The sequence below is a fragment of the Mustela putorius genome, unplaced genomic scaffold, assembly GCF_011764305.1.
Source record: "Mustela putorius furo isolate JIRA1106 unplaced genomic scaffold, ASM1176430v1.1 tig00003983_pilon_pilon_pilon, whole genome shotgun sequence".
NCBI classification, from domain to species: domain Eukaryota; kingdom Metazoa; phylum Chordata; class Mammalia; order Carnivora; family Mustelidae; genus Mustela; species Mustela putorius.
The window spans coordinates 9793445-9807184 of NW_025422123.1; the positions used below are offsets into that span (position 1 = coordinate 9793445).

Genomic DNA, 13740 nt, shown 5'->3' on the forward strand with positions numbered 1-13740 from the left:
ATTTCTACACCAACCTATAGAATCTACCATCACAGGACTGGAAGGCCCACCAGGGGTCACTAGCTGCTCCAGGCTCTCTCCCAACTGGTTCAATGTCTTCTTCTGTCTCGTCCTCAACCTGTTTCCACCTTTAGTCCAGAACCCCACACCCCCTGCCTCTCCCTTTACCCTGCCATTGCCCTCACTGCCCTCTGGATACCTCATGCCCCACATGCCACTTTGGCAGAAGGTGGGCAGCGGCCCATTTGATTGACATCCCCATGGTTCTTAATCTCTGAAGTTGGGTGGCTTGGAGAGTCAGCTGAGTCACTTGAAGAAAGATAGGACAAGAGCGACAGTGTCCCTCTGTATGAAGACCTCTTCTCCACATGTCCCTCATGGCCCTCTATGACCTGTTGAAGGTGGTTTTTATGCCTTTACTACCCCATACTGCTCCCTGTATGAGGATGACTAGACACAGGAGCCTGGGGGAGATATCCCCACCCCAAGGAAAGACAGGTTTATGGAGTTTTTGCTCCATCCATGCATACCTTGGTCACTATCTTCCTCCCCATCTCCATTCCACTCCACCTCGTCCCCAGCTAGAGCGACTGCTTTCCCACTGTGACTCTCCAGGGTCACTATGAGGGCAGAGTAGTGTGCTTATCCAAAGTGTAGGGGGAAGGGAGAAGAAAGAGAGGAAATGGCCTTAGTTCAAATCCTGCACGGGGTTGACAGAAATCTCAAAAAGCGGCCTGCTGTCTGTACACATGCACATCACAGACAGACACAACAACATGCAAAAGCACCCATGGACAGATGGACAGGAGCAGACACAAAGAAACACGGACACACAAAGACATACACATACTCACGGAAGGACACATGTGCAGATACACACACAGACACATACATGTGCACACACATTTGTTTCCCTGGATAACGCTGGTGGGCTTTCCCAAGCCTCTCACTCAGGATACTCTCTTTGACATCCAACTTCTACCTCTGAGGCCTTCCTGTTCCGGAGCAGACAGAAAGGTGTGGTCAGAGCTCTCAGTGCACGCCCACTGCGACTTGCTGCTCCTCGGCATTCCTCCGGCCTCTCACACCTATCCCATACCCTGTTGTCCCCAAGACCCCCCCAGGTCTGTGGTCCCTCTGAAATCCATGTGCTGAGTACATCACCTCTGTTCATCCCATCTTTGCTTCTGAACCCCATCCCATCTTTGCTTCTGGATCGCATCTTTGCTTCTGAACCCCATGGCTGTCAGTGAGTTGGACGCACCCCTGAGAATGGTGTGTGCCTCACACAACAGCAGCATCCTCACTTGGCACCATCCCCAAGGGGCTGCGGTGCAACTCCTCTCGTTGCTTATCCCACCCCCTGTGGTGGAGGAGCAGGTCTGCATCACTCGGCGGCTCTCCCACGGGTCACCCCTCGGTCAGCAGGACTCCCTATTTTAGTAAGCTTCAGATGCTCAGCTCCATGGACATTTGGTGTCACCTCTGCATAGGAATGTGTGGGTGCGGGGGGGGCGGGGCTCCCATCAAGTCACTCAGATGGATCCTTCTCAGCCCAAGTGTCCCCTACATAAGCATGGGGGGGGGTAGCAAGTGTCCTCCACGTTAGCATCTCTCTCTTTGGGAAATGCTGTCCCCCCGCCCCCCCCGCCCCCAGCCTGCTCACACAGCATTTTCCTCTCCTTTTTTCAACATGTGTGTCCTGTTGCTGCGTTTCCCGTCCCCAGTTCCTAGTTTGTGTCTCCCTTCCCTTGGATAGTATTTCTGTCTTCTCTTGTGACCTCCACCGGGGCGTTTACACAGTGCTTCCCCCAGTAACCCCTGGAGCATCTGCCCAGCGGGCCCCGGGGAGGATGCCTGCCAGGAGAATGGCGCTCCCCTCCTCCGCATTTGCAGGAGGGTCCCGAGTCCTTTGCCTGCCCCACTCACGGCCCCTCCCCACCCCCCCCAGGTAGATGGCCCCCCCAGGGCAGGCCCTGCGGACACCCCTCCCTCCGGCTGGCGGATGCAGTGCCTAGCGGCTGCTCTTAAGGACGAAACCAACATGAGTGGGGGAGGGGAGCAGGCCGACATACTGCCGGCCAACTACGTGGTCAAGGATCGCTGGAAGGTGGTGAGTGACCCGGCGGGGCCAAGGGAGGGGTGGGGAGAGGAGGGGAGGAGAAGAGCAGAGAGGACCAGAGACCTGTTAAAACAGTTGCCCCCAACTCCTCTCCCCTAAGAGGGAGGTGCCCCCAAGTTCATCTGCATACTGCTTGAGGTCACTATTTTGGCGTACACTTGTGGACAATCGCTTTCTCCCAGCGCCCTCTCTCACCCCTTTCCCTGCTGGGTCACGTTGCTCGGGCCCAGCCTGGAACAACTCCTGGTTGGACGTCGGAGCGGGAGCTGCAGAGCTCTGTGGGGGAGGCGGGCGGGGTGGGGGAGGGGGCTCTTTCGTTGCCGGACCTTGGAGAAGGGCAGTGAGTGAGCATGTGTCCCTCCGCTTCCGCAGAGGACGGAAAGGCCTGGCTTCGGGGAAAGAGGCCCTGCGGGCTGCTCCCACCGCAGCCGCACTCCATCTTCTCCTTCCACCCTCCTCCCTTCACTGGTTCCTGCGGCAGGTGCAAGACGCCGAGACTCCATGTCCCAGCGTGCCTTGCTCGTCCGGCCCAGGACTTCGGGCTATTCGGCCTGCTGGGAGTTGTAGTCCGAGCCTCCTCGGGGTTCAGGCCTGGATGGGAGGGGGACCTGTGAGGGGTTGGGGGAAAGGCAGTGTCTGGGGAGTGGGACCTATCGTAAATCAATCCCTGTCCACCCCCTTTTCCTGCCGTAGCTTAAGAGCTCTCTGTTGTCCTCTTATTATTGTGGGGGCAGGATGGTGTAGGGCGGATTGCAGGGTGATGTTGTGTGAGCTTGTGGGGAGCCTGGAGGAGCGGAGGGAGAAGAGAGCAGGCCTACATTGAGGCTCTGTGTGGGTGTGTGGGAGTTGAGGGGAGAGGCTCAGCTCACCTGGGCTGCAAGGTTGAAGAGAGAGTGGGACCTGGGTGCTAGCTGGTATCCATGGCAACAACCACCCCTCCAGCAGGTTCCCTAAAGGCCCAGGGATAGGGGCAAAGGTGGCAGTGTTGTCTGAGATGTCTCAGGGACTGGGAGAGGTGGTGGCACTTGGAGGACCAGAGAGCTGAGGGAAGGGGGGGAAGGAGCCATTTAAGTCCCAGAGAGGACTTCCTGAGAGGGAGAGTGACAGGACAGAAATTGGGGAGGAAGAGCCAGGGCAGTGATCAAGGGAATGAGGGCCTGGCAAAATGAGGAGTGTTCCTTCAAAAACACTCTGGGTCCCCTGATGCGAGAGCTTAGTTTCTGACAGATTGGAGGCAGAAGGACATTTGCCCTGAATAGGTGAGAAAGAGATGGTGTTCACACCATACTGAGTTTGGATTAGAACTTTTCACTGCTTTTTGAGGGAGGGGGTGGAAGATGAGTAGAGAGAGAAATGGCGGTGGGGGAGGGGTTGTTGGGGGAAGGGGAAAGTGTTTAATCTCTGCCAGGCTGACATCTCTTAACCATCACTCCCTCCCTGGCCCCTGGAGAAATAGAGAGGCTGGGGTACCAGATGCCTCCCCTCAGCCATCTCCCTGTGAGGGGTGGGGGACAGAGACAGGAGGCAGAGCTCAGGAATGGAAGAGAAAATGAGCTGACCAGGATGAAGGGAGGGGTGGTGGCACTAGGTGGAGTATTTACAAATAAGCACATTTGACCCTTCTTGAGGGGTGCTTCTCAGAATCAGAATAGCAAACACCACCACCACTAATAAAAACAGCATTCATTTTGAGCACTTATTGTTTCTAGACACTATGCAAAATGCCTTACCTGCATTATTTCACAAAACAATGGAATAGATATTATTACCCCCTTTTCACAGGTGTGGAAACAGGTACAGAGACTGACTCACCTCCCACGTTCTCCCGACGCCTGGGTGGAACCAGGTCTATCTGACGGTCGGGTCACCGGCCATTAAGCAGTACTGTTTCCCAAGCATTAGCCCACCCAAGAATCAAGAGCACAGAGATGAAGGAGTCTTTGTGACCAGTTCTAGAATAACTTTTTCATTTTACAGAGGAGGAAACGTGGAGGAAAAAACTTAAACTCACTCCAGGTGACCCAGAGCTGAGCCAAGAAACCAGTTTTCCCTTTTCCTAAGTGAATGATGGTCTTGTTGTATCATATTTGCCCTTCAGTAGCCCTCCTTTGACAGGGGAGGGGATCCTGAAAAAAATTAGGAGGGAAGGAATAGGGTCTGACAAAAAGAGGTTGAGAGAACATTCTGGTTACCTGGCTTGGACAGGGCTGCATTATGACTTTCATGGGCCCTGGGCACTTTTGCCTTCATGGAACCCTTTCTCTCTAATAAAGTACTAAAAGCTATATTTTATGACTGCATTGGTATAAAGAGGAATGGATTAACATTACATATTAAAATGTTTTAATCCAAGAGGTCATTTGTTTTTCTTGTGATTTAAAAATATTGAAACATTTTTATGGCCCCCTAAAAGTATTATGGGCCACTTTGTCTGCTATCCCCGATGGGTGAGTGGTGTCTGTAGGGTCTGGGGAGGAGGGGTGTTAGGTGAGTGGGTGCATGCAGACCCCCAGCTTGCTGCCTCAGGGAGGTTCAGTAGTGGGTGTGGCAGGGTATGGAGGGGGTTAGGGAAGGAGAAACAGCTTCTGTTTGGAAGTGAAGATGACAGAGAAATACCATTGGCCACCCTCGGAAATTGGGGAGCGGGTATTGGAAATATCTTGGTGCCCTGAGCCCTCCTTACCACCTCTTAGGAGGGTTTCGGAGCTTGGCAGATTCGGACTTGAATCTCAGCACTCACACCGTTAAGCCCTGTGCTGTCACCAGTTGCTGTGAGATCATGGTTAAGAGTGTGGGCTCTGAATCAGAGTGCCTCGGTTTAAGGGAAACTTGGCATTGCTGTTTACTAGCAAGTGTGACCTGGGGCATAGTACTTAATTCCCTGCACCTTAGTTTTCCTTCTGTGCAAAATGGTGACTCTTACGACCTTCCGCACCTGTGTTGTCAGGAACCTTAGGGGAAGAGCTGAGATGATGTCTGTGTGCCTGGAGCACAGAACCCGAGATGGGGCTTTTGTTCTCGCCCTCGCCCCCCTTTCTTTTTTGCTGGCACACAACAAACCATAAAGGATTCTAGAAGATACTAGACTCTCCCCTGAGTTTAAACTTCCCCAGAGGGGGACATGCTGCTTCTTCCCTTGAGTCTGCGTCTATCCCCTCCGGATCCTGAAGTTCTTCTAGGAGGGGCACCTGGGTGGTTCTGTTGGTTAAGTGTCTGCCTTTGGCTTAGGTCATGATCCCAGGGCCCTGGCCTCATGCCCACCCCCCAAATCAGGCTCCTTGCTCAGCGGGGGGCCTGCTTCTATCTCTCCAGCTCCCCCAGCTTGTGCTCTCTCCTTTCTCTGTCAAATAAATAAGTCTTTAAAAAGTTTTTTTTTAACGGAATTCTTCTAGGAGTCTGACTTAACTTTTGTCTGAAGTACAGAGAGACTCTGGTTTCACACTGTTTTTCCTCCTTTCTCTTTCCCTGTCTCCTTCCTGGGCACAAGAGCCTTCAGGACGCAGCCAGAGGTGCTCTTCTGTCTAAATCTTCCTTTCATCCTGTCTCTTCCTGGAGTGGTGTCAGCTGTCACCCGCTGGGAGCTCCCAGCCCTGGGCTCTGGCCTGCCCCTTCCCCCGTCCATCCCCATGCTTCAGCCACCATTAAACATTTAATGGGACCTGAGTGCTGAAGAAGTGCTAAGGGGAGGGCTTAGAGATGCATGGGGCTCAGAGTCCCTTTACAGGCTGGCTGATCAGAGCAGCCTCCACCCAATCGCCAGCATGCCCAGCTGTGCTGGTGAGTTAACAAGCCAACGGGAGGCCAGTGAGCCTTCTGGAAGCTGTTCAGCGAGGGCAGGCCACCTGTGAGGTGAGCCGTACATCTTTTTTAACCAACTGAGTCCCGGCTTAGAACTCAGCATCTTTTCCTTGTCCCTCATCATTGCCAGCAGCACACTCACTCTCCAGGAACCCCAACGCCTCTGACTTGAAATGATTTTAATCCCTCCCCATCACTCAGCTTTGCTCATCTCCCCTGGCTGGCTCTTTCTCCAACTCAGTTCTCCCCTCTGCCTTTTCTCACTGCCTGCCCTGGGACGCTGGAGGAGGAGGGCCTAGAGGGTCAGGTCTGTACTGCCTCGCCCCCTGGGGGGGGAATAGATGGACTCTCCAAACCTGCATTCCCACCAGGGTCCCCGCACGCGCCCCTGGCCCCCAGAGGAGGCTCACCCTGGTTTGGGGCATCTTGACTAGGGGTCTAGGAAGTGCCGTGAGCTTCAGCAGCAGGCATGGGCAGTGAATACCCTTTGGTGAGAGTCCTCCCCAAATACCCCCTCCCCCCATCACTCTCTCCCTTTAATAACACCTATCAGGAGACTGCCCACCTGAGGAAGGGCCTGCTTCTCTGGAAGATCCACTTTGAAGCTGGGAGGTTCTGGAAATTCGTTTTCCTTCTGGATGGTGGTGGTTTAATCTAGTCGAGGAGTAGGGGAACGGTGATATTTCTTGTCCTTCCAGAGAAGAAAAGTTTCACGATGGCCCATGATCTCTTTAGAACCCTACAAGGCTCGTCTCCATGTCTGTATGGAGTCAGAGGTCTCATACCCTTTCCTACTTCCCACTCTGACATCGAGCGCTCTGTGTGTGTGTGTGTGTGTGCGCGCGTGCGTGTGCGTGCGCACACGTGCACGCACGCCCATGGGCTGAGCTGTCTCTGGCACTAGGAAAGGAGGTAGGGGCCCTGGCGGGTGGGGCAAGGGAGAGATACAGGATCCTCCTCTTCAAGGGTAGCCATACCCCCACCAAGGAAGGGCTAGGAATGGATGGGACGCAGAGCCGCTGAGCCTGATCCCTGTGTTTCCTATCCTCTTCTTCCATCTATGTAGCTGAAAAAGATCGGAGGCGGGGGCTTTGGTGAGATCTACGAGGCCATGGACCTGCTGACCAGGGAGAATGTGGCCCTCAAGGTGGAGTCAGCCCAGCAGCCCAAGCAGGTTCTCAAGATGGAGGTGGCTGTGCTCAAAAAGCTCCAAGGTGCGGGTCAAGGGCAGGAGGATGGGCAGAGAGGTGAAGGTTGGGATCTGGGGTCTGGGGCTAAGGGAGAGCTGATGGGGGATGCTGAGACAGGGCGGAGTCTAAGGGCAGTGGTGGGGAGAGGGGCAGGCGGAGGGAGTGGGAGAAGTCATGGGTCCAGGAATCAAGAACTCACTGGAGACCCCTGAGGATTGGAAGGGAGGAAGAAGGGGTGGGAGTTGGGAGACCCCTGTCTGTGCCCCCCCAGGGAAAAGCCACGTGTGCAGGTTCATTGGCTGTGGCCGGAATGAGAAGTTTAATTACGTAGTGATGCAGCTCCAGGTGAGTCAGCCCCCTTGGGGTCCTCCCTCTTCTCCCACCAAAGCTTGGGATGTGACCATGGGCGTGGGGAGTGGGCACAAACCTTTGGGGATGAGGCTGGGTGGAATGTCAAGTGGTGCCACGGGGAAGGGGACAGGGCAGCCGAGCCTAGCCAGCCCCCGCCGCCACCCCCAGGGCCGGAACCTGGCCGACCTGCGCCGAAGCCAGCCTCGAGGCACCTTCACGCTGAGCACCACGCTGCGGCTGGGCAAGCAGATCTTGGAGTCCATCGAGGCCATCCACTCCGTGGGCTTCCTGCATCGGGACATCAAGCCGGTGAGGGTTGCCCTCCCTGACCCCTCCTCCAAAGTGCACCCCCACCACTTCTCCTTCTCCAGGTCCCATGGTTTCTCCTCCAGAGCTGTGGTTGGGGCAGGAATAGTTTCTTGTACCTGTCCCTTCCTCCTGCTCTCTGCCCCAAGCCCTCCTCCTCCTCTCCCCTGCCAGCCAAGAGCACACACCCCTGCCTTCCCCTGGCCCACTTCTCTCCTCTATTCTTCCCTTCTCCCTTACTCCTGCCCTGAGTAGTCCTTGAACTTTGAAAGGTGCTGGGGCTGGGGAAGCACAGAGGAATCTAGGACGAAAGGGACCAAGGGGCTGGGCTTGGTAAGGAATTCCCAGAAGCTGATTGTGTCTTGGATCCCGGTGTTGGAAGAATCTCCAATTCAAATAAGGACTGACAACTGAGGTCCAGAAAGATTGGCTGAATGGCCCAAGGTCACACAGTAAGAACAATGCAGGTCTGCTGCTGCCTCAGAGCAGGACAGGGTCACTAAGCCACTCAGCCCTGCTGGGGCTTCCCAAGGATTGGGGACTGGATGCATACCTCAGTTCAACCCCCAGCTGGGTCATCACGGCTGTGTGATCCTGGAGAAGCCCCATAATCTCTTTGACCTTGGGAATGCTCAGCTCTCAGATAAGGGGGATCCCACCTGTCTCTCAGATGGGATGTGATGACCTGCGGTCCAAGGTGGTGTTTACACTTAACCATGGTTCTTGGCGCCCCTTGAGGTGAGCCGGGTGGGGTTGGAGCCCTGCGGTCACAGCTGCTGTCTTCCCCAGTCGAACTTTGCCATGGGCAGGCTGCCCTCCACCTACAGAAAGTGCTACATGTTGGACTTCGGGCTGGCACGGCAGTACACCAACACCACGGGGGACGTCCGGCCCGTGAGTACCGCCGCTTGCGGGGACCCCCGGCTGCCCCGCCTGGCTCCCTGACCCGGGCACTCTTCGCCAATTCTTCCTGCAGCTGCCTAAGCCGACCCGGCCTGGGATTCAGTAGGAGCGGCACCTAGCTCGGTCTACACTCGGCCCGTCCCCTCCACCGCTCCTGGAGCTCTTGTAGTTGCATTAGCCTCACCCTGTGATCTGGCTGCCCACCTGGGTCGGGGACGGACACAGGGGCAGTGAGCAGGGTCAGGAGATGGGGGTAGCACTGGGGTTGGTGTGTCAGTCTTGGGGGTGGAGGGAGGCAGTCCCGGTTAAAGTAGGCAGAGTTAGGCTCGGTAAGCAGGATGGAGATGCCGCCAAACTCAGGGGCGGCGTGTGAAGGCCCTGCTGTGTGTTCTCCCTTTTGCAGCCCCGGAATGTGGCCGGGTTTCGAGGGACTGTTCGTTATGCCTCAGTCAATGCCCACAAGAACCGGGTGAGTGGCAGAGCCGGGCCTGAGGAGGTGGGGGCAGTGCGGCCCAGGTCAGGGGCAGAGTGTGCAGCTCAGGAAGAGGGACGGATGGGCAGCCATCGCGGTGGGGACAGCAGTATGGGGCAGGGGCTGGGAGCTGCCACACCAGAGACCACGGCTGGAAGAAGACTCCGCTGCCATTTCCCCGTGACTTCACCTTCATCCTTGTTTTTGGAGATTCCCTCCTCTCTGCTCACACCATCCGTGTGGGGGAAGAAGCATGGATAGAAGTTTTGATGTTAGGATTCTGTGTGTCTTGGAAGGTCAGGGAGAAAGCCATGGTTTCAGGGAGACCTCAGCTCTGCTCACGGGAATTTGGGTGTCTGACCTCCCTGAGGCCAGACCCCCTCAGGAAGGGTCAGTCCCAGGGAAAGACCCGAGAGCTGTGGGTGACTCCCCTCACTGCCCCCCCCACCCCCCCAGGAGATGGGCCGCCATGATGACCTGTGGTCCCTTTTCTACATGCTGGTGGAGTTTGCAGTGGGCCAGTTGCCCTGGAGGAAGATCAAGGACAAGGTAAGCCCTGTGGGGCTGGGTCTGAGGAGGTGGAGGGGGCGTGGGGGCACAGGGGCTCCGTCACCCTGTGACCTCTTGCCTCCAGGAGCAGGTAGGGATGATCAAGGAGAAGTATGAGCACCGAATGCTGCTGAAGCACATGCCCTCCGAGTTCCACCTCTTCCTGGACCACATCGCCAGCCTCGACTACTTCACCAAGCCTGATTACCAGGTGGGAGCCTGCCACCTGGCCCCCGCATCCCTGGACGTCTCCATGGGGACGACCATCCCCGGCGGCACCCACACTGCCGGGACCCCACTCCCCTGCTGGCTGAGCCCTGGGCATCTTCCCCGGTCTTCCAACTGCATGACACTGTACTGTGCTCTTGTAAACGGTATTCATAGCTATGAGTTATCAACAGCTGACCCTCTTCTTGGTACTTTTTATGCATTAACTCATTTAAACTTCAAAACAAGCCTTTGGTGATAATGTGTGTTCCTTATGTGGTTATTCTAACACTCAACAATTAATGAAGCCAAATGCTTTCAAATATTTCACACCAGAATTCTGTGTTGCCCCCATTTCACAGATGAGGAAACTAAGACTGGGTAGCATGGCAGGGTGCAGGGCTGGGCCCAGGCACATCTCCTGACTCCCAAATCAGCTTTTTCCAAGGTGCCACCATCACACCCCTAGGGGACTTACTTAAATCCTGATAGGAGAGGGGGGTATGCATTAGCAGTGTGCTGCCCAGGACCCACAATGTGCCAGGCACAAGTCTCCACACCCCAGAGCACAGCGACAGGCACACAGGGGGCCCTCAGTGAAGTGGGTCCTGCCAGCAGAGAGACCCTGCCCTGCATTCTGAAGAGAGCTAAGTCAGAGCTGGAATGGTCTGCGGGCCTCTGATGGGCTACGGGTGTCCACCACATCCTGAGCCTGGAGCCCTGTGGTTGCCACAGATGCCTCACTTGAGTGATAGAAGGCTCTGCCCCCCAGTTCTCCTCCTGGGGCTCCCCAGACCAGAGAGCTGCAAGCAAGTGAGCATACAGTGTGCTATGCTAGGAACAGAGAGCGGTGGATCAGGGAGTATGTGGGTGGGGGAATCAGGGAAGGCTTCGCAGAGGAGAGGACTGGTGGGTTAGGCAGCGCCGCTAGAGGCAGCAGTCTGTGCAGAGCGTGACCCCAGGTGGTGGCTTTGGGAAACTACCGGAGCTCCGGGGCTGCTGAGATGGTGGGAATGGCAGAGCAGGCTGGGTGGGGATGGTAAGCAGGGGACGGATCCCAGAGGGTTTGGTGTCCAGCCAGTGGGGCTCAAACCAAGATGGTGATTTGCATGCTGATTTGCATATTATGTGCATGTTTTCATTTAAAATCAATGTGCCCTTCTCCTTCCAGTGCCCCCTCTCAGCCCATTCCTGTCCTGGAAGGTCCCTCTCTTCCCCCTGCAATCCCAGCAACTGCCCCATTCTCCTGGCTAGCCCCAGGGTCACCTCTCTGTCCTCCCACCACCCCCACCCCTGCAGTTGATCATGTCGGTGTTTGAGAATAGCATGAAGGAACGGGGCATCGCTGAGAATGAGGCCTTTGACTGGGAGAAGGCGGGCACCGATGCCCTCCTGTCCACGAGCACCTCCACTCCACCCCAGCAGAACACCCGGCAGACGGCAGCCATGTTTGGGTGAGTCTCAGGAGGGATGATGGGCAGTTCTGCCACCTCTCTGCCTTCAATGGGGGGGACACAGCGGGTGTTCTCCTTTGGAGTTTTTGACCTAACTGGGGAGTGGAAAGCCCTGAGGGAAATTACCTGAGCCCCACACTTTGTTTCTGTTGTTCACACACATTCCTTTAGGCAGCATGTCCTGAGCCTGTGTCCAGGGCTGGTGGGGCTCAGAGAAAAGACCTGAAGCCCCTGCCCTCAGAGTGCTCTTGGGTCTGGGGTATTTGTCGTGGACCGAAGACAGAGGCACCTGGGGAGGGGCCAGTGTGAGGCAGGGACCCTCCCCCTACCCCGGGGAGGACCCAGGGAAACAGGGCAGGGGCTCCGGGAAAGAGACTCCGAAGGGCCTGATGGCACATCATGGTGCCTCGTTCTGCAAAGATACTGCTCGAGCAGTTCCCAAGTGATTCTTCTCTTTAGACCCCTTCTTGTTCTAAACGAGGCCAGCCAGCGAATTGCACTGGAAATCTGGTGGGGCCGGGAAAGTAACAGTCTCCTAAAGTGATAGGGTGACATGGCGGCCATGTTGGGCGGCCACATCTCCCTGCGGCCCTGTGCCAGCTTGAAAATGGCCCCAGGGCAGGCTTGGTGAACCGGGGATGGTGAGGGGCCCACGGATGCCCCCACTCCTGCCAAGACCTTTCCTGTGCCTGCTCCCTGGGGTGGCAGTGAGTTGCGGGGCCTGTGCTGGGAGGAGAGAGCACCCCTGCCAGCCCCGGCCCCTCCCGGCCTCTCCAGGGTGGTCAACGTGACGCCAGTGCCTGGGGACCTGCTCCGGGAGAACACTGAGGACGTGCTGCAGGGCGAGCACCTGAGCGACCAGGAGAACGCACCTCCAATCTTGCCTGGCCGGCCCTCTGAGGGGCTAGGTCCCAGCCCCCACCTGGTCCCCCACTCTGGGGGTCCTGAGGCTGAAGTCTGGGAGGAGACGGATGTCAACCGGAACAAACTCCGGATCAACATCGGCAAAGTAACTGCAGCCAGAGAGAAGGACGTGGGTGGCCTTCCCCCGCTCCCACCCTGGTTCCCAGCCCACGGCCCCCTTCCCCTTCCTCCTGTGTGCCCTCTCCCCAGCCATCCGCCCTCGGGCCCTGCTTCCGTGGCCTCGCCCCATGTCAGGATCACCAGCGTCGACCTCCCTCTGTCTCCTTCACCCTGGGAAAAGCACTTGGCCCACAGCCACCCTGTCGGCCCCCGTTCATGGGACTCCCCTCTCCTGCAGACCCCTTGTGTGGTGGAAGAGGAGCAGAGCCGAGGTGTGGGGGTCCCTAGCTCCCCGGTGCGTGCCCCTCCAGACTCACCGACAACCCCAGTCCGTTCTCTTCGCTACCGGAGGGTCAACAGCCCTGAGTCTGAGAGGCTTTCCACAGCCGACGGGCGGGTGGAACTGCATGAGAGAAGGTAGGTCTGGGGCTGGGCGCATGGCCAGGGATCCCCTGGTCACTTCAGCCTTCACATGGCTGCTCTGAAGGAAAGAGCAGATGCAGTGTGGAGGTGGGCAGGGACCCTGGGAGTGTTGAGGGGGTTGTCCTTGGGCCTGGGGTCGACCTTGGTTAGTCAGTGACAAGGCCTGGAGAGGGGGTAGGGGATTCCGAGGTTCCAGCTCATGTCACGAAGGGATGGAGGGGGGGAGGCGGGTTGTTGGAGGGGTAGGCTGAGTCCCCGAGCCCAGGAGGAGGCAAGGGGTGAGCCGGTAGGTGGGTGTTCTTCTAGAACCTCTCCTTAGAGACTAATTACAGATGCCTTGGAGCAGCTGACTGGGCTCTCTTCAGCTTTGGGGGAGGGGGCCTGGGAGGAGAGACCAGGAAATGCTCCGCTCCAAGAGGGGGTGGATCAAGTTTTGGGGGTCGGGGTGCAGGGATCTGAATGTCACAGGGTTATCTGGTTGGTGGGACAGAGAATTTAGAGCCAAAATGTGAGGGTGGCCCATGGCCATCAGAGACCAGAGTCAGAACCTCCCTGAGGCCTCTGAGAGATGCCCCTACCCTCGTGTGGCTCTGAGTGGGCCTTCACCGCACAGCAGGGCTGCAGTCTTCTCTGCACCAGAAAAGGAGCCTTTTTCCCAAGGCCAGGCTCAGGAGGCTGGGCTGCTTCTTCCCATCCATGCCACGTGCCTCCTCTTCCCCACCCATGGCCCCTCCTCTGGATTCTGCTCCAAACTGCACCCTGACTCTGGGGTGGGACACAGTGCCCTTTGCAGTGTGGCAGTGCTCAAGACAGAAGAGGCCTGTGCCAGTCCCTGCGGCAACCCCAGGACAGGGGGACACGGGCCCAGTGCCCAGGTTGCCACCAGCCCTCACACTCACAGTCACACTCACACGGGTTGGCCTCCCTGGGACTGAAGACCAC

The 13740-nt window shown here is 57.0% G+C and overlaps 1 protein-coding gene across 3 annotated transcripts in view; it reads left to right on the forward strand.

Moving 5' to 3' along the window:
• TTBK1 (tau tubulin kinase 1) overlaps positions 1 to 13740 on the forward strand; it is a 40175-nt gene that overhangs the window by 1109 nt on the left and 25326 nt on the right. The window contains exons 2-12 of one of the 3 annotated variants that reach the window (XM_045071175.1): positions 1952 to 2113; positions 6987 to 7134; positions 7382 to 7455; positions 7630 to 7770; positions 8557 to 8661; positions 9074 to 9139; positions 9599 to 9691; positions 9777 to 9902; positions 11198 to 11352; positions 12130 to 12385; positions 12614 to 12792. In XM_045071175.1, coding sequence (XP_044927110.1) covers positions 2006 to 2113; positions 6987 to 7134; positions 7382 to 7455; positions 7630 to 7770; positions 8557 to 8661; positions 9074 to 9139; positions 9599 to 9691; positions 9777 to 9902; positions 11198 to 11352; positions 12130 to 12385; positions 12614 to 12792 — 1451 coding nt within the window. In that variant the 5' untranslated portion in view covers positions 1952 to 2005. Of the gene's footprint in view, positions 1 to 1951; positions 2114 to 5544; positions 6228 to 6986; positions 7135 to 7381; positions 7456 to 7629; positions 7771 to 8556; positions 8662 to 9073; positions 9140 to 9598; positions 9692 to 9776; positions 9903 to 11197; positions 11353 to 12129; positions 12386 to 12613; positions 12793 to 13740 lie in introns of those variants that run through there. The other 2 variants (XM_045071176.1, XM_013062046.2) reach the window with 2 other exon arrangements.